Source organism: Dipodomys merriami, unplaced genomic scaffold, assembly GCF_024711535.1.
Source record: "Dipodomys merriami isolate MVZ:Mamm:240054 unplaced genomic scaffold, mDipMer1.0.p SCAF_322, whole genome shotgun sequence".
Taxonomy (NCBI): Eukaryota; Metazoa; Chordata; class Mammalia; order Rodentia; family Heteromyidae; genus Dipodomys; species Dipodomys merriami.
The window spans coordinates 1,171,367-1,193,935 of record NW_027204738.1 but is presented as its reverse complement, the minus strand read 5'-3'; the positions used below and the strand labels follow the sequence as shown (position 1 = coordinate 1,193,935).

Genomic DNA, 22,569 nt, shown 5'->3' with positions numbered 1-22,569 from the left:
CTAAGGAACAGCGTACTCAGGCTGAGTTCAAGCCTCAGTACCAGCACCAAAAGAAAAAAGAAAAAAAAAAACGAAAACAAAAAACAGGAATAGGAGCCAGGAATGCAGTTCAGTGATAAAGCAATTGCCAGGCCTCCAAAACCAACCAATGAAAACAGGAAAGGACCAAAAAGTTCATTATAAGACTTTCTCTACTTTTAAGTGATACAAACTTATGCTTCAAAAATTTTACAAACCGGGGCTGGGAAGGTAGCTCAGTGGTAGAGTGCTTGCCTTGCATGCCTGAGGCCCTGGGTTCGATTCCTCAGCACCACATAAGCAAAAAGAAAAAAGCTGGAAGTGGCGCTGTGGCTCAAGTGGTAGAGCGTTAGCCTTGAGATGAAGAGCTGAGGGACAGCGCCCAGGCCCAGAGTTCAGGCCCTACGACCGGACCCAAAAAAAAAAAAAATTCTACAAACCAAGGGGCTGGGAATGTGGATTATTGGCAGAATGCCTGCCTAGCATGCATGAAGCTCTGGGTTTGATTCCTCAGTACCACATTAATAGAAAAAGCTGGAAGTGGTATGTGACTCAAGTGGAAGAGTGCTAGCCTTGAGCAAAGAAGCTCAGGGACAAAGGAGGAGGCTGCAATGCTTCGTAAGAAATGTACGCATTGGGGCTGGGAAGGTGGCTCAATGGTAGAGCGCTTGCCTTGCATGCCTGAGGCCCTGGGTTCGATTCCTCAGCACCACATAAGCAAAAAAGAAAAAAACCGGAAGTGGTGCTATGGCTCAAGTGGTAGAGCGCTAGCCTTGAGCTGAAGAGCTGAGGGACAGCGCCTAAGCCCAGAGTTCAAGCCCCATGACAGACAAAAGAAAAGTCAGACTTGGGGCTGGGAATGTGGCTAGTGGTAGACTGCTTGCCTAGCATGCATACACAAAAAAAAAACCAGAAGTGGCACTGTGGCTCAAGTGGTAGAATGCTAGCCTTGAGCTGAAGGCTGAGGGATAGTGCCCAGACCGAGTTCAAGCCCCATGACGAAGTTTAAAAAAAAAAAAAAAAAAAGACTTTTTACATTTTTGTTTTGAACTTGTTCATTTTTAGTTTCTTTTTGCAATGTTGGATATTAAACCCAGTGACTTGTGTACACTAAGCTAGACTCTACCATTGAGCTCCTATCTCCTAACCTTTGTTAGGTCTTTTAAAATAACTATCAGGCAAAAAATTTAAATACCGGGGCTGGGAAGGTGACTCAGTGGTATAGTGCTTGCCTTGCATACAGGAGGCCCTGGGTTCAATTCCTCAGCACTACATAAGCAAAAAGAAGAAAGCCGCAAGTGGCACTGTGGCTCAAGTGATAGAGCACTACCCTTGAGCTAAAGAGCTGAGGGACAGCGCCCAGGCCCAGAGTTCAGGCCCCACAACTGGACCAAAAAAAAAAAAAAAAAAAAAAATTAAATACCATCTATAAGAAAATGCATGACAAGGGGCTGGGAAGATGGCTCAGTGGTAGAGCGCTTGCCTTGCATGCTTGAGGCCCTGGGTTCGATTCCTTAGAACCACATAAGCAAGAAGAAAAAAGCCAGAAGTGGCGCTATGGCTTAAGTGGTAGAGTGCTAGCCTTGAGCTGAAGAGCTGAGGGACAGCGCCCGGGCCCAGAGTTCAGGCCCCATGACCGGACACCAAAAAAAAAAAAAAAAAAAAAAAAGAAAATGCATGACAAATCCTCACCTGGCTCAGCCTCATGTCCATCAGAGTGTTTCTTGCTTGGCCAATCTTCCTCATGTCCAGCTCCCCTGTACCAGGTGTCATCAATCCAGGTGTCATGCCACCGGGGTATGGTGTGTTCAAGCCACCTGGGTATGGAGTGTTCAGACCTCCAAATTGCTAGGGAAAAGACAAAACACTGACTCGCATAGCTGTGCTGAAGAACTTTCTCGCGACCTCACTAGAGTTTACCAGATTAGACCCCATGCCTGTAATCTAAGTTCCTTGGGAGGTAGAGATTGGAAGGATTACAGTTTGAGGTTGACCCAGGCAAAAAGTTAGCAAGATCCCAACGAGCCAGGTAGTAAAACACCAGCCTAACAAAGGAAGGCTCTGAGCTCAAATCCTAAGACCACCAAAAAGAAAAAATAAAACAACCTGCTCTGAAAGTCCCACCATGGCTTGACAGGCACAGCTGTGGGGATAGGTTTGGGCACAGCAGACCTTCTGAACTGCAGAAGCACTTAACCCAACACATCCTCTGTTCCCATCAGGCACTCTCCAACGACACTAAAGGAGCCCCATCCACCTTCTTTTCAAATACTTACCGTTTGTCGAGGGTCTACAGAAGTGTGGCTCTCTCCAGTCTGCAAATGTTTGGCAAAGAAACTATCGGGGACAGGGGTCAGCTTCTCATAGCGTGGATTCCGCTGGCGTTTGTTTCTGGCATCACCAACCTCTGGGATGCTCAGCCACTCTTCTTCTGTGACTTCTGCCAACTTCCTCTGGAACCAAATAGTCCAAAACATTAATGATCTGCAGGGCTTCACAGATCAGTCAAGGTTATGTCACTTTCAGATTCTAGTCTATGTCTTAGAAAGAACGAAAGCAGGGGTAGGGAAATGGCTCAAGCAGCAAAGTGCCCACTTGGCAAGCTTAAGACCATAAGTTCAAACCCCAATACCACAAAAGATAGAAAGATAAGAAAAGCCAGGCGCTGGTGGCTCATGCCTGTAATCCTAGCTACTCAGGAGGCTGAGATCTGAGGATCGAGGTTCAAAGTCAGCCCAGGCAGGAGACACCATGAGACTCCTATCTCCAATAAATCACCAGAAAACTGGAAGTGGCGCTGTAGCTCAAGTGCTAGAGCGCTCGCCTTGAGCTGAAGAGCTGAGGGACAGCACCCAGGCCCAGAGTTCAAGCCCCACGACTGGCAAAAAAAAAAAAGATAAGAAAATGGGGAGAGGGGCTGGGAAGGTGGCTCAGTGGTAGAGCGCTTGCCTTGCATGCCTGAGGCCCTGGGTTCAATTCCTCAGCACCACATAAGCAAAAAAGAAAAAAACCGGAAGTGGCGCTGTGGCTCAAGTAGTAGAGCACTAGCCTTGAGCTGAAGAGCTGAGGGACAGCGCCCAGGCCCAGAGTTCAGGCCCCACAACCGGACCCCCAAAAACAAAAACAAAGAAAATGGGGAGAAAGATCAAAGGGGTTACATTGATCAAGATGTATTGTATTGGGCTGGGAAGGTGGCTCAATGGTAGAGCACTTGCCTTGCATGCCTGAGGCCCTGGGTTCGATTCCTCAGCACCACATAAGCAAAAAGAAAAAAGCCGGAAGTGGCGCTATGGCTCAAGTGGTAGAGCGGTAGCCTTGAGCTGAAGAGCTGGGGGACAGTGCCCAGGCCTAGAGTTCAAGCCCCATGACTGACAACAACAACAAAAAAAAAAAAACAGAAAAGGAAAAAGAAAAAGTTAATTTAAAAAAATTAACCCTCTGTACATCACCTTTATAGTAACAATAAAAAATTGTTAAATAAAAGATAAGCTGAGAAAGTGGCGCTGTGGCTCAAGTGGTAGAGCACTTGCCTTGAGCTAAAGAGCTGAGGGGCAGTGCCCAGGCCCAGAGTTCAAGACCCACAACCAACCAAAAAAAAAAAAAAAAGATAAGCTGAGAGCCGGTGGCTCAAGCCTGTGATCTTAGCTACTCAAGAGGCTGAGATCTGAGGAAGAGGTTCAAAACAAGCCTGGGCAGGAAAGTCTACAAGACTCTTATCATCAATTAATCACAGAAAAAAATGTAAGTGGCCCTGTGGCAGCAGTGGTAGAACGCTAGCCTTGAGCAAACAGGAGCTTGCAAATACACCCAGACCCAGTTTGAGCACCAAGACCAGCAAAAAAAAAAAAAAAAAAAAAGATACAGCTGGGCACTGGTGGCTCCTATCTATAACCCTACCTACTCAGGGGGCTGAGATTCTGAGACTCCCAGTTTGAAGCCAGCCTGAGCAGAAAAGTCTGTGAGACTCTTACCTCCAATTAACCACCAAAAAAGCTATACGTGGAGCAGTGGCTCAAATGGGAGAATACCAGTCTTGAGTAAACAAAGAAAAGCAAGAGTGGCCAAGCCCCAGTAGCAGCACAAAAAAAAAAAAGAAAAAAAAAAAAAAAAGGGCTGGGAAGGTGGCTCAGTGGTAGAGTGCATGCCTTGACTGCATGAGGCCCTGGGTTCGATTCCTCAGCACCACATAAGCAGAAAAAGCCGGAAGTGGTGCTGTGGCACAAGCGGTAGAGTGCTAGCCTTGAACTGAAGAGCTGAGGGGCAGTGCCCATGCCTAGAGTTCAGGCTCCATGATTGAGGGGGAAAAAAAAAAAAAAAAAAGGAAGAAAGACAGGAAGACAAGATAAAAAGGAAGGAAAAAGATTTTAAAAGAAGAAAAGCTGGTTGTGGTGGTTCATGTCTGAAATCTTAGCCAGTCAAGAGACTGAGAACTGAAGACTGATGTTCACAGCCGGCCCAGACAGACAAATTTGGGACGTTTATCCCAAAACAACCACCAAAAAGCCAGTACTGGAGATGGGGCTCAAATAGTTGCCCCAGTCATAAGCAAAAGCCTTGAGAGAAAAAAAAAGAAAAAAATAGTTCAAGGACAGTGCCCAGACCCTGAGTTCAAGCCCGAGGAGCAGCAGGGAAGGAAGGAAGGACGGACGGACATGCAGTTGTAATTATAAAGAAAATAAGTTTATTTGTTCTACCTTTTACAATAGATATCTATGTATTATGAGTACACGTGTACATATAGAGAGATAAATACATTGACATGTGCATGTGTTTAACATACAGAAGCACAAACTTCTAAGCAGTTATCTCCCTGGGCTAAATGCACAGTAAGGGCTTCAGCAGTAACACCACAAGAAAGCAATTGGGTCCTTTTTTTTGTTGTTTTTTGTGCCAGTCCTAGGGCTTTAACTCAGAACTTGGGTACTGGACATAGCTTTTTTGTTCAAGCTAGCACTCTCTTACGTGAGCTACAAGCTCCACTTCTGGCTTTTTTAATAATTAGAAATAAAAAGTCATAGACTTTCCTGCTTGGATTACCTTCAAACAGTGATCCTCAGATCTCAGCCTCCTGAGTAGCTAAGATTATAGGCTTGAGCCTCTAGTGCCCAACTCTTTCATTAGGTACACAAGAACTAGCATGTGCCCGGCACTGGTGGCTCACTCCTGTTATCCTAGCTACTCAGGAGGCTGAGATCTGAGGATCACTATTTGAAGGTAATCCAAGCAGGAAAGTCCATGAGCCTCTTTTCTTTTCTTTTCTATTTTTTTTTGGATCCAGTCGTGGGGCCTGAACTCTGGGCCTGGGCGCTGTCCCTCAGCTCTTCAGCTCCAAGGCTAGCGCTCTACCACATGAGCCACAGCGCCACTTCCGGCTTTTTTCTTTTTGTTTATGTGGTACTGAGGAATCAAACCCAGGGCCTCATGCATGCAAGGCAAGCACTCTACCACTGAGCCACCTTCCCAGCCCCGTGAGACTCTTATCTCCAATAAACCACTAGAAAACCGGAAGTGATGCACTGGCCTTGAGCTGAAGAGCTGAGGGACAGGGCCCAAGCTGAGTTCAAGCCCCATGACCGACCCCCCCCCCAAAAAAAAAAAAAAAAAAAAAAGAACTAGCATGTAAGCTCATCTGTTTACCTTGAGATCAGAAAACTGCTGCTGGATTTTAGGACGTTCCATTCGATATTTCTCAATCTCTTCTTTCTCTCTTTGCTCTCTAGGTAATAAAACACATACCTACGTTAGAAATACTGGAGTTCATTCTAAAACAAAGTTAGTTATAACAAGGTAACCAAAAATATTAATAATATAGTAATAGTATAACTGAGGCAACAAAAAATTTTTAATTATGATTTTCCACATGTATTTGATACTTTTTTAACATAAGTCCATCACAAAGGAGTTAAATTTGTGTGTGTGGGTGTGGGTGGGTTGGTGGGTGGATTGGTTCTGGGGCTTGAACTCAGGGCCTAGGAGCTTTCTCTGAGTTTTTGCTGAAGGCTAGCACTCTACAACTTGAGCCATACCTCTACTTCAGGTTTTTATTTTGGTGATTAACTGGAGATAAGAGGCTCATGTACTTCCCTACCTAAACTAGGCTTTGAAACACAATCCTCAGATCTCAGTCTCCAGAGTAACTACAATTACAATTGACACTAGTGCCCAGTCTTTTTTTTTTTCTTTTTTGCCAGTCGTGGGGCTTGAACTCAGGGCCTGAGCATTTTATGCTCAAGGCTAGCACTCTACCCCTTGAGCCACAGCACCACTTCCAGTTTTCTGGGGGTTAACTGGAGATAAAAGTCTCATGGACTTTCCTGCCTGGGCTGGCTTTGAACCATGATACTCTGATCTCAGCTTCCTTAGTAGCTAGGATTACAGCGTGAGCCATGGGCACCCGGCTAGTACCCAGACTTAAAATCAAATTTTTAAAATAAAATGCAAAGGGACTAGGAACATGGCTTAGTGGTAGAATGCTTGCCTAGCATGCATGAAGCTCGGTTTGATTCCTCAGTACCACATACACAGAAGAAGCCAGAAGTAGTGCTGTGGCTCAAGTGTTAAGACTACTAGCCTTAAGCAAAAGTAGCTCAGGGACCGTGCCCAGGTCCGGAGTTCAAGCCCCAGGATTGCTATTTCCGCCCCTCCAAAAAAAAAAAATCTCAGAGACATGGCTCAAGTGGTAGAGTGCCAGGTACAAATGAAAAAGCCAAGTGAGCACTTGAGCCCGAGTTCAAGCCCCAGTACTACCACAAAAAAAGACTCCCATCTCCAAGGGCTAGGAATGTGGCTTAGTGGTAGAGTGCTTGCCCTAGCATGCAGTTAAGCCCTGGGATCCATTCCTTAGTACCATATAAACAGAAAAAGCCAGAAGTGGTGTTGTGGCTCAAGTGGTAGAGTGCTAGCCCTAGCATGCATGAAGCCCTGGGATCAATTCCTTAGTACCACATAAACAGAAAAAGCCAGAAGTGGTGTTGTGGCTCACATGGTAGAGTGCTAGCTCTGAGCAAAAGAAGCTCAGGGACAGTGCCCAGGCCCTGAGTTCAAGCCCCAGGAATGGCAAAAAAAAAAAAAAAAGTTTGGCGGCATTGGTGGCTGCTGTAATCCTGTCATCCTAGCTACTCAGAAGGCTGAGATATGAGGATCACAGTTCAAAGCCAGTCCAGGCAGGAAAATCTGTGAGACTCTTATCTCCAATAAACCACCAGAAAGCCTAGAAGTGGAGCTGTGGCTCAAGTGGTAGAGCAGTCCCCGTGACCAACAACAAAAAAAAAGGTAAACCTGATGAACAAAGTAACCCCCTCAATTTCTGCTAATTTAAACTTTCTGCTTCTTTAAACTTTCATGATAGCTCCTAAGCCCTGAGGCTAGACTAAATGTATCCAAGTGCAGCTGCCACAGCACAAGACCTAAATAACCTCAAAACTGAACAGACAGAAAGCACTGTTGGTTCATCTTGGCTACTCAGAAGGCTGAGACCTGAGGATTGATTGTTTGCCTGGGCAAACAGCCTACAAGACTCTTATCTCCAATTAATCAGCAAAAAGTCAGAATTGGAGGCATGATTCAAGTGGGAGAGCACTAGGCATGAACAGAAAAAGCTGAGTATAAGGTCTTGAGTTTGAGTCCCAATACCAATTCACCAATACAAAGAAAAACTGAGCAGACTAGTCTTTTTTTTTTTTTTTTTTTCTTTCAATGCTGGTACTGGAAGTTGAACTCTGGGCCTCCTGCTTCTTCAGCTTGCTTGCTTGGCTGTCACACTATCATTTAAGACATGCATCCAGCCTGGCTTTGTGCTGGTTAGGTTGGAGATGGGAGTCACTCCAACTTTTCTAACCTGGCTGGCTTCAAATTATGATGCTCCAGATTTGTCTTCTGAGTGGCGAGGATTTCAGGGATAAGCCACAGCACCAGGCATTAAATTATTATCTTTGGGCTGGGAAGGTGGCTCAGTGGTAGAGCTCTTGCCTCGCATGCATGAGGCCCTGGGTTCGATTCCTCAGCACCACATAAGCAGAGAAAAAAAAAAAGCCGGCAGTGGCGCTGTGGCTCAAGTGGTAGAACACTAGCCTTGAGCTGAAGAGCTGTAGGACAGCGCCCAGGCCCAGAGTTCAGGTCCCATGACTGGATCCAAAAAAAAAAAAAACAAATTATTATCTTTGTTAGGCAGTGGCTCACACCACTTAGGCAGCTAGGATCTGAGTTTCAAGGTGCAAAGCTAGCCTGAGCAAAGAAGTCAGTGAGACTTTTATTTCCAATTAACCAACAAAAAGTTGCTAAGCCGGGCACCGGTGGCTCACGCCTGTAATCCTAGCTACTCAGGAGGCTGAGATCTGAGGATCGAGGTTCAAAGCCAAAGACCGTGAGGCTCCTATCTCCAATAAACCACTAGAAAAAAAAAAAAAAAAAGGGAAGCTGTAGCTCAAGTGGTAGAGCGCTCGCCTTGAGCTAAAGAGCTGAGGGACAGCGACCAGGCTCAGAGTTCAAGCCCCATATCCGACAAAAAAAATAGTTGTTAAGCTGTGGCTCAAGTGGTAGAGCACCAGCCTCAAGGGAAAATCCTAACAGTGCTTAGGCTCAAGTTTAAGTCCCAGGACAGACATAAAAAAAATTATAATCTGTATTTTTATTTTTTGACAATTCTGGGGTTTGAAAGGAAGTTGAAGCAAATATTTTTTTCTAACTTGAATAAAGCATTTTACCTTCTTTCTTTTCTTCTTTCATCCATCCTTTTATCCAGAGCTGCATAAATAGCATCTGCTTCCTCATCATCTTTTTCATAAGGCCCACTTGAGAAGAGGCTTCCGGCATAGCCATTAAACTAAAAACCAAATAAAACACTTAATGTCCCCTCTAACACAATCCCAACAACAGAGAACATATCTGGTTGAAACCCCTTGTTAATTATGTTTTCTACAAGACAAACCCAAAATGAGGACCACTCTAGAGTAGCTGATTAACATTCTTCAAACACCAGGGACATAAAAGATAGTGGAACTGGTCAGGCAGTGGTGGCTTGCATCTATAATTCTAGCTACTCAGAAGGCTGATCTGAGGATTGTTGTTCAAAACCAGCCCAAGGCAGGAAAGTCCTGAGACTCTTTATCTCCAAAAAGCCAGAAATGGAGCTGTGCCTCCAGCGATAGAATGCTAGCCCTGAGCTGAAAAGCTCAAGGACAGTGCCTAGGTCCTGAGTTCAAGCCCCAGGACAAAAAGCAAAAGAAAAACAACAACAACAACAACAAAAACACACCAAGGTAGCAGCATTCTGAACTTGAAAATATATCTCGGGGCTGGGAAGGTGGCTCAGTGGTAGAGCACTTGCCTTGCATGCATGAGGCCCTGGGTTCAATACCTCAGCACAACATAAGCAAAAAGAAAAAGGCCGGAAGTGGCGCTGTGGCTTAAGTGGTAGAGCACTAGCTTTGAGCTGAAGAACTGAGGGACAGCGCCCAAGCTCAGAGTTCAAACCCCATGACCGACAAAAAAAAAGGGGGGAGAGGGAGCTTCTTTTCTTTAGACTCTTACTGCTCCCCTCTCTCAAAATGCTAAAGATGTTCCATGAATCCAAACCCCTTTTTTTTTTTTGTCGGTCCTAGGGCTTGAACTCTGGGCCTGGGCGCTGTCCCTCAGCTCTTCAGCTCATGGCGAGCGCTCTACCACTTAAGCAACAGCGCTACTTCCAGTTTTCTGGTGGTTTATTGGAGATAGGAGTCTCACAGTCTCTCCTGCCTGGGCTGGCTTTGAACCGCGATCCTCAGATCTCAGCCTCCTGAGTAGGATTACAGGCGTGAGCCACCCAGCGCCCGGCGTATCCAAACCCTTTAGTACAGAGGCAGGTCAGTCCTTCTATTAACTGGAAGGACTAGCCATGAAAGTACCTCATCATAGTTAGTGTCATTCAGATCCTCATCATCATCATCAGCAGCCTGGTTTTTCTTCATCTGGTCCCCCACAGTTCTCTTGCCTGGTGGGGCATGGCGATCATCCACAGGATCATTTGCATCCCGAGCAGGCCCAATATCTGACCGCGTGGTGAAGCCAGTGGCACTGGAAGAGGCCCCAAGACACTTGTTACCTGGGTGAATCCGATTCTCCTCCTCCACTGCTCAGCACTTATTAACATCTCTTTGTATAATCCCTCTGGGAACCCCTAAAACTTCTAGTGACAGCAAATTGTGTTCTCAAACCATGCTACCCAACATGACTGGTCTTCTCCACCTGCCTGAACATCTCACCTACCCTGAGTAGGTTACAGACAATTTCTGTCCACCCCGCTTTTTTTTTAATTACCTCCACACGTAATACTTTTCCTAGCTGGGGGCCAGTGACTCACACCTGTAATCCTAGCTACTGAGGAGGCTGAGATCTGAGGACTGCAGTTCTAAGACAGTCTACCCAGAAAAGTCCCCGTAAGACTCTTATCTCCATGGGCTGGGAAGGTGGCTCAGTTGGTACAATGAGGCCCCAGATTCTATTCCTCAACACCACATAAACAGGAAAAGCTGGAAGTGGCTCTGTGGCTCAAGTGGTAGAGCACTAGTCTTGAGCTGAAAAGCTGATGAACAGTGCCCAGGCCCAGAGTTCAGGCCCCACGACCAACCAAAAAAAAAAAAAAAACTCATCTCCAATTAGCCATTCAAAAACTGGAAGTGGCACTGTGGCTGAGGTGGTAGGACACTAGTTTTGAGCACAAAAAGGTTTAGGGGCAGTGCCCACGCCCTGAGTTCAAGCCCCACAAGGACAAAAAAAAAAAAAGCTTTTTCCTCTACTCTGCCATGTGTGACAGCTGCACCCTCAAAATCCCCTGCTCTCTGGAACCTGTTATGTGCTTATTTACACAAGCACCAAGCCTGTAGTGGGGACATCCAAGTCCTCCGAAGATGGTGAAGCATCTGAGTCCCGTGCACAGCGTGCAGTTTCTAATACCACCATCAAGAAAGGTCTGTTTTTCCTGAACAGATGGACAATCAAGAAAGAGGCTAATGACTGCTGATTTACCCAACAAGGGGAATCACGGCCTGGCAGAGCATGGACACACAAGCACCAGCCTCACCATGTCCCTGAGGCCTGAGCGTGGCAGCCTGCAGTGATCAGTGGTGACCAACCCCACGTGGTGAGCCTCAGTCAGCCTGAGGCAAAGGGGGAAGCGTTCCTCTTCACACCAGGGCTCCCTCCTCGCTCTTCATCGTAAAACCAGATCACTGGGGCTCAAAGCCCTGTCTGGCAAGCCCCACTGCTTGTCTCCTCGGTGGCCACAGCGGCCTGGGCGTCCCGCAGGGATGAAGCCAGACCACTGAGGGTCCTACCCCGACCTACTGCCGCTCGCATCCCCAGGCCCTGGACAGCTAGCATGGGGAGTCAGCACAGTCTTCCTCTGGGGTCGCCGGGATGAGTGAAGCCTCGTGGCTGGAGGGCAAGACTGCAGCCACCAAGCTGTCCCCCGCCCCGTCCGTGCCACCAAGCTGTCCCCCGCCCCGTCCGTGCCCGCCCCGTCCGTGCCCGCTCCGTCTATGCCCCCCACTCCCGCCCCATCCGTGCCTGCTCCGTCCATGCCCGCTCCGTCTATGCCCCCCACTCCCGCCCCGTCCGTGCCCGCCCCGTCCGTGCCCGCCCCGTCCATGCCCCCCACTCCCGCCCCATCCGTGCCTGCTCCGTCTGTGCCCCCCACTCCCACCCGGTCCGTCCCCCACTCCCGGTTCCGCCCTGTCCGTGCCCGCTCCGTCCATGCCCCCCACTCCTGCCCCGTCTGCGCCAGCCCGTCTGTCCCCCCCTCCCTCCCCATCCCCGCCCCGTCTGTTCCCCGTCCCGCCCCGTCTGTCCCCCGTCCCGCCCCGTCTGTCCCCCCTCCCGCCCCGTCCGCGCCCGCCCCGTCTGTCCCCCCTCCCGCCCCGTCTGTCCCCCCTCCCGCCCCGTCCGCGCCCGCCCCGTCTGTCCCCCCTCCCGCCCCGTCTGTCCCCCCTCCCGCCCCGTCTGTCCCCCCTCCCGCCCCGTCCGCGCCCGCGCGCAGTCCGGGCCTCACCCCCGGCCCAGCCCCGGAACATAGCCGAGCGGAGCGGGCATGCCCAAGAATGGCTTCTTCTTCTTGTTCATCGCGACGGCAAGGAGAAGACCGAAGAAAAGACGAAAACGCCGCCGGCACCGAGCCGCAGAATCGTTCGCGGTGTCGCCTGAAGCGTCGCGGCTCAGCGCTCCGGAAGCAGTCCAGGAAGAAGCCCCGCCCACCAGGACTCCGAGGCGGAAGTCGCCGATGCACCGCCCCCGCGCGTTTGCCGACGCTCCTGCGAGGCGCGCCTGCGGCGGGCTGGGTACGACAGCGCCCACCAGTGGCCGGGAGGACCACAGGCAAGCAGCGGGCCGCCCCGCCCGCCGCCCCGCCCAACCCGAGGCCCCAGCCGAGCCCGGTGTGCTGGCTCCGAGCCGCTCGGTGTCCGGGCCCTGGGCGGCGCGCGGGCCTGCCTCGGAGCGGGCCCCGGCCGGCCCACCTCCCTCCAGCCGGGCCGACCGCGGGCCCTGTACACACGCTGCCCCACACGCTCGGCCCGAGTCCCGGGGCCCGGGTTCGGTCCTCGCCACTGCACATCCGGACCGTGGGGGCCGGCACCCGGTAGCGTCCCCGTGCCGCGGACGCCTGCGGTTCCCCGAGCAGCCGCGCAGCGAGAGCCGCTGCGGCCGGGCCGTTTTCCTCTCGGTGGGCGCCGGGGCGGGGCTCCCTTTCCGGTCCGGAGGGCGCTCTTCCACGCGGGCCACGCCTCGCCTCTGGTGTGCGGTGTTAGCTGGGTGTGAGCCCGGCGGGCTTCGAAATGTGGCCCTCAGATCTCACCTTCCTGATTGGCCAGAGGTAGTCGTGAGCCAGCAGCAGCGTGTGTGTGCGCGCGTGTGTGTGCGCGTGTGTGCACGCGCGCGTGTGTGTGCGTACATGTGGGTGTGCACGCGTGTGTGTGCGCGCGCGCGTGTGTGTGCGCACATGTGGGTGTGCGTATGTGGGTGCGCGCGCGTGGGTGTGCGCGTATGTGTGCGCGCGCATGTGTGCATGCGTGTGTGTGCGCGTATGTGGGTGTGCACGTGTGTGCGCGTATGTGGGTGTGCACGTGTGTGCGCGCGTATGTGTGCACGCGCGCGTGTGCGCGTTGTGGGTGTGCGCGCGTGTGTGCGCGTATGTGGGTGTGCGCGCGTGGGTGTGCACGTGCGCGTGTGTGCGCGTATGTGGGTGTGCACGTGTGTGTGCGCGTATGTGTGCGCGCGCATGTGTGCGCGTATGTGGGTGTGCGCGCGTGGGTGTGCGTTTGTGTGTGCGCGCGTGGGTGTGCGTTTGTGTGTGCACACGCGTCTGTGTGCGCGTATGTGGGTGTGCGCGCGTGGGTGTGCGTTTGTGTGTGCACGTGCGCGTGGGTGTGCACACACGTGTGTGTGCGCGTATTTGGGTGTGCACGCGTGTGGGTGGGTGGGTGTGCGCGCGAATGTGTGTGCGCGTGGTGTGCTGGGACTAGGGCTTGAACTCAGAGCCTGCATTCTCTCTTGGCTTTTTCTCTCCAGGCTGGCGCTCTAACACTTTACCAACTGAAGCCACACCTCTGCCTCTGGCTTGTGAAAAGCTCCTTAGTTGGAGATAAACGTCTCACCAACATTTCACCTTGGCATGTGGAGCCGTGGCCCTCAGCTCTCAGCCTCCAAAGTCGCAAGCATTACAGGTGTGGACCACCATTCCTGACTTTCTAGCGCATCTTACTGGGGAGGAGACACTTCTCTTCCTCTCCTTCAATCTTGGCACTTCTTCCCTGCTCCCCAACACAAGCCCTTTCAGTTACTGAGCTCTGATCTCATCTCTGCCCTGGGAAGTGAGCCCGATTTAGGGGTTTCTCTGGGGAAGAAGGAGTTCTTTTGAGGGAGAGGCCTCCTAGGAGATCAAGAGATTGCCAGGCACTGGTGCCTCAACGTCTGCAATCCTAGCTACTCAGGAGGCTGAGATCTGAGGATCGCGGTTCAAAGCCAGCCCGGGCAGGAGAGACCGTGAGACTCCTATCTCCAATAAACCACCAGAAAACCGGAAGTGGCGCTGTAGCTCAAGTGGTAGAAGGCTCGCTTTGAGCTGAAGAGCGCAGGGACAGCGCACAGGCCCAGAGTTCAAGCCCCACGACCGACCAAAAAAAAAAAAAAAAAAAAGATCCATATTCAAAGCCAGCTGGGGTGGAAAAGTCCGTGGGACTCTTGGCTCCAATTAGTCAAAAGAAGCCTGAAGTGGGGCTTGGAAGGTGTCTCATTGGTAGAGCACTTGCCTAGCACGCATGAGGCCCTGGGTTCAATTCCTCAGCATCACATACTCAGAAAAAGCTGGAAGTGGCGCTGTGGCTCAAGTGGTAGAGCACTAGCCTTGAGCTGAAGAGCTGAGGGACAGCGCCCAGGCCTAGAGTTCAGGCAGAGAGAGGGAGGGTGGGAGCCTGAGGTGTAGTGGTAGCTTAAGCGCCAGAGTGCTAGCCTTGCAGGACAGTGCTTAAGCCCTAGGACCACCGAAGGTGGGGGGGGAGTGAATAAACCGGGCATGGTGGCACACACCTGCACACCTATAATCCTAACTACTCAGGAGAGTGAGATCTGGAGGATCACAGTTTGAGGCCAACCCAAGCAGAAAAGTTCGACAGGCTCCATTTCCAAAATAAACTGCAGAAAAGCTGAGCTGGAAGCATGGCTCATGTGGTAAAGCTCCAAACAAGCCAAACTTAAGGGGCAGACTCAGTCCCTGCTCCTGGCAAAAAAAAAGGGGGGGAGCAGGAGGAGGAGGACGAGGAGGAGGAAAAGGAGGAAGAGGAGGAGAAAAGGAGAAGGAGAAGAAGAAAGAGAAGGAGAAGGCGGCGGCTGAGTACATTCACTAGGCAGGAAGCCTGGTGGAGGCCGCCCGCCCTCAGCGCCCGGCCCGGCCGGCGCTCGGAGCCCAGGTGCGCACAGCGCCTTTTGTCCTGGCGGACGCCCTCCGCACGCGCGGCCGCGCGCCGCCGCCCCGGCGCCCCGGAGCGCGCCCGGCGCACGGGCTCGGCGGCGGCAGGTGCCTCCGCGCAGACTCGCGGGCGGGCGGCGCGGGGCCCGGCGGGCCGGCGGGCGGGCGCGCGCTGCCCCGGGCCACACTGGCCGCCCTGCGCCCGGCGAGGGCCGCGCGCGCGGGCCCCGCACCCGCGGGCCCCATGTTCACCGAGCTGAGGTCCAAGCTCAGCCCCCCGCGAGGCCGCGCCGGGGCTGTGCGCCCGGGCTTCGGGGAGCGCCGGGATGTGGACGGTGAGCCGGCGGCGGGGCCGGGGCGGGGGGCGGCCGGCCTCGCGGGGCCGGGGGCCGGGCGGGGCGGCCTCAGCCCGGGGAGCGGGGCCGCGTCCCAGGCTGTCACCGCGCGGACCGCCCTTCTCCCGGCGCGCGCGGGGACGCGGCCAGCCCTGGCGGGAGGGCTGCGGGGCCGGGCTCGCCGCCGGGCTCGCCACCCAGCCGGCCGGCTTCCGGAACTCGGACCGCGGGCGGGGCCGGAGCCTGCGGCGGGGCCGGAGCCTGCGGGACGCGGGCGGGGCGGGGGCGGGGCCCGGGCGGCGGGCTGGTTTTCCCGGAGCTCTGCAGAGGCCCGGGAAGCTCGGAGGCCAGCGCCGGTGTCCCCCGGTGTCCCCTGGAAGGTGCGGGCTCCACGGTACCCCGGGCTGCCTTGGGGCGGTGGCCGCGCCCTGTATCCGACCTTAAACCTCAAGTTCAGGGTGACCAGGGCCGAGTGCCAAGGTGTGGATGGGGGCAGGGAAGGTGGAGGCTGGGAGAAGACGGTGCGCACCGCCTTACTCAGACTCAGACATCGCCACGCCCGCCCCAGCCTGGAAGCATGGCTGGTCCTTGGACCTCTGCTAGGAGGTGGCCAGGCCCGGGCGCGGGCGCGGGGACCGTCTCCTGTCTGCCCGTTTAGGGCCGGGACGCACAGAGACGGGAGCCCGAGCCCAGCCCCCAGCGCTGACCTGCAGACAGGCCCCAGGAGTCGGTTACCATCCGCTCCCTTGCAATGCTGTGGAGAGCCTCTGTGCACCCAGACCTGGACCAGCCAGCCGCAGGGACGCAGAATCAGCCCTGCCCATAGTTAGGTCATTGGTAATCTCAGAAATTACCACAAAACCCAAACATGGCCAGTCTCAGGAGTTGTGTGGGAAGAAAGTCTCGAACACATGGTTGCAATCCATACCCGGTATTGAACAACCCAGGCCTAGGAGACACTCCATCTTACCGTGTCCTGGGCCCTGAGGAGGGGAAACAGCAGGAAAATCCCGCATGCATTTGAAAAGTCCCTGTAGCTGGCTTGAGCTCAGGCTTGTTGGTCACTCGTCATTGGTGAGTCTCAAACACCAGGTGGGGTGCTAGAACTGGGAACCGGCCTCGTGCGAGCAGCAGCAGCCCCAGCCAGACCTCCTCACATGAGGGCCTTCAGGAAATGCGACCAGCTCTGTCCTTAAGACCCATCCTGTGTGTACACTCTGTTCTGTATGGGATGTGCACGCCTAAGGCAAGAACCAAGGCAGCTAGGGAGGGTCTGGAAACAGTACCCTCACCTAACTGTGGGTTTAAGGTTCCCGGGAAAGCAGGGGAAGCCTGTGGGCTGTATTCAAGCTATCTTTGCTGTGTGGAGTTAGAGGGGAGGAGTCCTCCATAGGGCTCTCGGGGCCTGGCTCGAGTGGTTCCGCACCAGCATGAGCAAGAAATTGCAGCAAGTGTGAGGCCCTGAGTTCAAGCCCTTATACTGGCACAGACACACACACAAACCTCTCACATACTTCCTTCTGCCTTAGGAGTCTGGGGTGTCCTTAGTAGGGAAGTTGTTCCCCTCATTGGTGGAGGGAAGATGGCTTAGGCAAGGAGCTGGTTCTGGGGGATAAGCCTCTAGCCCTGGTTCTGGGGGGGGAGGGGTAGCCTCTGGCCCTGGTTCTCTGGGGGGATGGGGGAGCTTCTGGCCCTGGTTCTTAGGAGGGAATGAGCCTCAGGCCCTGGTTCTTAGGGGGTGATGAGTCTCTGGCCCTGGTTCTTTTTTTTTTTTTTGGTCGGTCGTGGGTCTTGAACTCTGGGCCTGGGCGCTGTCCCTCAGCTCTTCAGCTCAAGGCGAGCGCTCTACCACTTGAGCTACAGCGCCACTTCCAGTTTTCTGGTGATTTATTGGAGATAGGGTCTCACGGTCTCTCCTGCCTGGGCTGGCTTTGAACCGCGATCCTCAGATCTCAGCCTCCTTAGTAGCTAGGATTACAGGCGTGAGCCACCAGCGCCCGGCTTGGCCCTGGTTCTTGAGGCGGGCCTCTGGCCTGGTTCTTGGAGGGGGGAGCCTCTGGCCCTGGTTCTTGGGGGGATGAAGGGGTGGGGGGTATGAGCCTCTGGCCCTGGCCCTCGGGGGGGGATGAGCCTCTGGCCCTGGTTCTTGGGGGGATGAAGGGGTGGGGGGGCATAAGCCTCTGACCCGGGTTCTTGGGGGGATGAAGGGGTGGGGGGGCATAAGCCTCTGGGCCTGGTTCTCGGGGGGTGGGGGGAGAGGATGAGCATCTGGTCCTGATGAGGGGTGGGGCTCTGGCCTTGGTTCTCAGGGGGGTGGGATAAGCCTCTGGCCCGGGTTCTTGGGGGGGATGAAGGGGTGGGGGGGCATAAGCCTCTGACCCGGGTTCTTGGGGGGATGAAGGGGTGGGGGGACATAAGCCTCTGGGCCTGGTTCTCTGTGGGGGGGGGATGAGCCTCTGGGCCCTGGTTCTGGGGGGGGCCTCTGGCCCTGATGGGGGGTGGGGCTCTGGCCTTGGTTCTCAGGGGGGTGGGATGAGCCTCTGGCCCTGGTTCTGGGGGGGTCTCTGGCCCTGATGGGGGTGGGCCTCTGGCCCTGGCTCTCGATGGGGGTGGGGCTCTGGCCTTGGTTCTCAGGGGGGTGGGATGAGCCTCTGGCCCTGATGGGGGGTGGGCCTCTGGCCCTGGCTCTGGGGGGGAGGGCTCTGGCCCTGGTTCTCAGTGGGGGAATGATGAGCTTCTGGCCCTGGTTCTGGGGGGGGCCTCTGGCCCTGGCTCTTGGTGGGGGGGGTGATAAGCCTCTGGGCCTGGTTCTGGGGGGATGAATCTCTGGCCCCGGCCATAACCGCTCTGACTGGGCAACCCTGCACACAGCCACTGCCCACTTCAGTTTCTGCCGGACCTTCTTGGAGCACACTGTGTCAGCGGAGAGCATCCCTTGCCACCTGCCTCGGACACCGGGCACAAGCCTCACGTGGCACGACTCCCGGAGCCAGAGGGCTTCCAGCAGCAGACCAGTCAAGCTTCTTCAGCAGCCTGGCACAGAGGCCTCCCAGGTGCCCGCCTGTCCACCCAGCCTGAGCCCCCTCCTTTCTGCTGTCGCCCCCACTCCACATGCCGTCCGTCCTTCCTTGCAGGGCCGTCTGTATTCTGAGCACTACGGCCTGTACCACACAAGTCCCTCTCTGGGTGGCTTGACCCGGCCTGTGGTCTTGTGGAGCCAGCAGGACGTCTGCAAGTGGCTCAAGAAGCACTGTCCCCACAACTACCTCGTCTACGTTGAGGCCTTCTCCCAGCACGCCATCACGGGTATGCTGGGGCCATGGGCAGCGAGGCCCAGCAGCGTCTGGGGAGAATTCCTCCTCCCTCAGGCTCCCGTGTTCTCTAAGCCAGATTCCCTGCTGGGTCTTTACTGCTTGTGTCTGTGTCCCTTCCAATCACACTGTTCTGTCTTCATCAAGTACTTCTTTACCTAGCCTCCCCTTTCTTTCTTGTCCCTGCATTGGCTTGCTTTTTTTTTTTTTTTCAATTTTTTTTTGGGGGGGGTCGGTTGTGGGGCTTGAACTCTGGGTCTGGGTGCTGTCCCTCAGCTCTTCAGCTCAAGACAAGCGCTCTACCACATAAGCCACAGTGCCACTTCTGGTTTTCTGGTGATTAATTGGAGATAAGAGTCTCATGGACTTTCCTGCCCAGGCTGGCTTTGAACTGCCTCCTGGGGCAGCTAGGATGACAGGTCTGAGCCACTGGCGCCCGGCTTATTTTTTCAATTTATTCTGAGGCACTGTCTGCCTTGATGTACCTGTTGGCCTTGCTGGGGCCCTCCTTCCTCTCCACTCTTTCCCCAGGCCGAGCACTGCTCCGGCTGAATGCAGAGAAGCTGCAGCGGATGGGGCTGGCGCAGGAGGCACAGAGACAGGAGGTGCTGCAGCAGGTGCTCCGCCTGCAGGTGCGGGAGGAGGGGCGGAGCCTACAACTGCTCAGCCAAGGTCAGTGGGAGGATCGGAAGTGCCGGACTGAGGGGGACTGAGCCCAAAGTGCAGGGTGAGTGGTGTCACGGGAAGAGGGTGACTGGAGGCCCTGGCAAGGAGTGAGATGTGGTAGACCGGTTTTCTCACACCTGTCCCTCCCACAGCTTCCTTCGGAAACATGCTGTAGCTGTTGCCCGGGCCTGGATCCCAGACCCCAACACTGTGACCGGAGCCCACAGCCAAGGATGAGGCAGAGCTGGCCCCACTTGGACGCTGGCAGGATGCCCGAATGGCTAAACCCCTCCCAATGAACAGGCAGGACCAGAACCACAACCTTCAGATGCCTCTGGTTGGCACTCCAGGCTGTGCCCTGGGCGAGGGGAGGGGCTACTTGTGTGGAGCCCCTCCTCCTGGGACCCAAGGCCCACTCCCTGGTGCTGCTTGCAGCAGGCAGGGCAGCTTCCTGGAGCCAAAACGGGGTTTGGATGGCCCCGGACTCCCAGGGAGTCTGTTTATTTACATACCCTTTACCTTGTGACCATCTGCCATTACCTGGCTCACCCATCATTCTCTTGACTCCTCCAGTCTGTGCCCTCCCGGGTGCCACCAGTCAGCCGACAGTGGGACAATCTGCTTTAGCTCCCTTTGGCTTGTGTTCCTGCCCCCCCCCCCCCCCCCGCCCCAGCAGGCCCAAACCATGGTTCAGAGTAACGACCTTGAGTAGGCACCAACCCAGCCAGACGCCGTGGCAAGGCCTTCAGTCATTATGAAATCTTTGCCACCTACTCCTGAAATCAGAGGCAGAGAGAGGCCCAGGGTGCCCATGTCCCAAAGACAAAATGTGGTACTGAAAGGTCTCCAGCCCTGTTCAGCTCACCGAGATCAGCAGCACTTCTGGCCTTACCTTCTGGAGAGTCTCGCTTTTAGGCATCATCCTAAAGCCCTGGCTCTTGGAGACCACCTTCAAGAAGCAGTCCTGATGTGGGTCTCCTCTTGTTGTTTTCTCCAGAAAATGTGCATTTACAGGAGAGACTCTCCTGAGGGTCTCCCCTCACATCTGCCACCAGGCACCTGAGCAGCCCCTTCCTGGGAGTTTGGGGCTGGTGCTGCCTGGCAGAGGAATAATAAGTGTGGTCTTTGCAGCCACCTTCTCATTCTTCTGCCCTTCCCATTCCCCCAGGGAATTTGAAAATCTCAGGGACAGGTGAGGCTAAGCCTCCAGTCTGTGTGCCAAGAGCTGCCCTTGGGACTTGAAGTATATCATTGCAGGTACCAAGTAGAATTTGGACCACTGGCCTGATGCCTTTCATCCTGTATGTACCCCACCCACCAGGGACCCCTTGCATATCTGGCTGCTTCCAGTATCCCTGTCCAAACTGTGCTATCCACCTTCAGTCAGAGGGCCCATCTCTGCCCCTTTCCCTCCTCTAACTCGTCTATCCAGTGTTCCTGTCTTGTCTTCCTTGTTTTTCCCTCGCTTTTTTATACTCTGACAAAAAAAAAAAAATCAGAAATAAACCTGGTTGTCAAGTAAGTGCCCAAAGTGCTGGGTCTGGGAGGAAGGAGTATCTAGCATAGCACCTGCAGTGGGAGATCACTAGGAAGCAGGGTTCAAGTATCTAGCATATGGGCTGGGAAGATGGCTCAGTGATAGAGTGCTTGCCTCATGTGCATGAGGCCCTGGGTTAAATTCCTCAGCACCATATAAGCAGAAAAAACCAGAAGTGGTGCTGCTGCTCAATTGGTAGAGCGCTAGCTTTGAGCTGAAGAGCTGAGGGACAGCGCCCAGGCCCAGAGTTCAGGCCCCACGAGTGTCAACAACAACAACAAAAACCCTCAAGTATCTAGCATAGCACCTGCAGTGGAGATCACTGGGAGGCAGTGGTGTCAAGTCCTGGAAGTGCTTCCTGTTAACTCTGGGGCCCCAGTTAGAGGACAAGAAGCCTGAGGCAAGGGCTTGTGAATGGTACCCAGGGATTAGCACACAAGCCCCCCCCACTAGAAGCTACCGACAGACAACCCAGACACGTGTTGGTGGGGCTGCTGTACTAAAGAACTGTGAATAGTAGCTTCCTACAACAGAAACTGATAGTGTAGCTCACTGGTAAAGCACGCACAAGGTCCTGATCTTGTGATCATGGTATGATCTCCAATACAAAAAAAAAAAAGGAGCGGGGAGGAGAAAAAGAAAAAAAATATATAGTTCTATAGATAAGAAATCAGCGAGGCTCTACTCCCTCCGCTTCTGCTTCCTTGGTTTTCCCAGCTCCTCCTGACTGGGGACTGGCTCAAGGACACACTGTGTCTCGTCACTCTTCTGACTCAAATCTCCCTGTTTGTCCTCACAGGGAAAGTTAAGAGTTAGGGCCTACTTGCGTAATCCAGGTTGACCTATCATTCAATCAAATTGGCAAAGACTTTTTTTTCCCCCAAATAAAAGCCTAGTCACAAGTTCAGGAAGTCGATATGGTCATCTGTTAGAGCTCACTATTCATTCTCACACAGAGGTTGCCCTGACATAGCACACAGATCAGAGCACCCACCTGCCACATATACACACAGCAACCAGACATACAAATAGGAACACAGAGGTATAAACCATAGACACATACACAGAAAAACAAAATGGTATAACATTCAGACATACAACAATATGCCTCAACAAAGATAAACACACCTGTGTGTTTAGGGAGACACACAAACAAAATGATTCCCATGGATATATAATAACAACCTCACATACACAGATGTAATTACAGACAAATACTACTGCACAACACATTCATGATATACACAACTCTGCTGTATTACACAATACCGTGACATCTAGATACACAGAAAGCAATTGGTCCTTCACCTGGTGAGACAGATATTTAATATTTACATGAGGTGTCATATCCTAGATGAACCTATGCTAAGATACAGATATGTACCCTAAGGTCTAGCCACCTGGATACTAAGATACAGGTGAGTATCAATCTTACATAGCACAGGATGTGCAGATATGAGCACCTATCACATCACACTGTGATCTCAGAATATGGATGTCACCCGACACACAGTCACTCAGACACACGCTGATGGACGCTCACATATCCCACTGTAAACATCCAGATTTACACAGGGAAAGCTTGTAACTTTGGTGTATCTGGGGTGACACACTGACCCCTCCCAACATCCCACACTGACAAAAAAGGTGAGGATATTTATTATGAGAACAATGCTCTCTTCCTCTTGGGGTCACTGGGGGAGACTGTGCACACTGGCCTCTCCTTTGGCTTACAGTTCTGAGGAAAGGACCAATGGATTGAATTCTACA

At 53.4% G+C, this 22,569-nt stretch overlaps 2 protein-coding genes across 10 annotated transcripts in view; one reads left to right on the top strand and one right to left on the bottom strand.

Moving 5' to 3' along the window:
• LOC138841584 (pre-mRNA-processing factor 6) overlaps positions 1 to 12,212 on the bottom strand; it is a 48,852-nt gene extending 36,640 nt beyond the window's left edge. The window contains exons 1-6 of one of the 3 annotated variants that reach the window (XM_070042366.1): positions 12,041 to 12,212; positions 9,900 to 10,068; positions 8,721 to 8,839; positions 5,656 to 5,734; positions 2,295 to 2,471; positions 1,711 to 1,866 (exon numbers count right to left, since the gene is read on the bottom strand). In XM_070042366.1, the coding sequence (XP_069898467.1) occupies positions 1,711 to 1,866; positions 2,295 to 2,471; positions 5,656 to 5,734; positions 8,721 to 8,839; positions 9,900 to 10,068; positions 12,041 to 12,111 (771 nt within the window). In that variant the 5' untranslated portion in view covers positions 12,112 to 12,212. Of the gene's footprint in view, positions 1 to 1,710; positions 1,867 to 2,294; positions 2,472 to 5,655; positions 5,735 to 8,720; positions 8,840 to 9,899; positions 10,069 to 11,074; positions 11,387 to 12,040 lie in introns of those variants that run through there. The other 2 variants (XM_070042367.1, XM_070042368.1) reach the window with 2 other exon arrangements.
• A 539-nt stretch (positions 12,213 to 12,751) lies between these two features.
• LOC138841582 (sterile alpha motif domain-containing protein 10) lies at positions 12,752 to 21,702 on the top strand. 7 transcript variants are annotated; one of them, XM_070042360.1, is made up of 5 exons: positions 12,752 to 12,859; positions 13,555 to 13,709; positions 18,157 to 18,591; positions 19,128 to 19,228; positions 19,415 to 21,702. In XM_070042360.1, the coding sequence occupies exons 2-5, from the start codon at positions 13,658 to 13,660 to the stop codon at positions 19,559 to 19,561; spliced, it is 735 nt and encodes a 244-aa protein (XP_069898461.1). In that variant the 5' UTR covers positions 12,752 to 12,859; positions 13,555 to 13,657; the 3' UTR covers positions 19,562 to 21,702. The 7 variants fall into 7 exon arrangements, with proteins under 7 accessions (XP_069898461.1, XP_069898464.1, XP_069898462.1 ...); XM_070042364.1 differs by lacking the exons at positions 12,752 to 12,859; positions 13,555 to 13,709 and adding an exon at positions 15,145 to 15,285 and having other exon boundaries at positions 18,157 to 18,338; positions 18,420 to 18,591; positions 19,128 to 19,323; positions 19,415 to 19,502; XM_070042365.1 differs by lacking the exons at positions 12,752 to 12,859; positions 13,555 to 13,709 and adding an exon at positions 15,146 to 15,285 and having other exon boundaries at positions 18,157 to 18,338; positions 18,420 to 18,591; positions 19,128 to 19,268; positions 19,415 to 19,531.
• Positions 21,703 to 22,569: the final 867 nt, after the last annotated feature.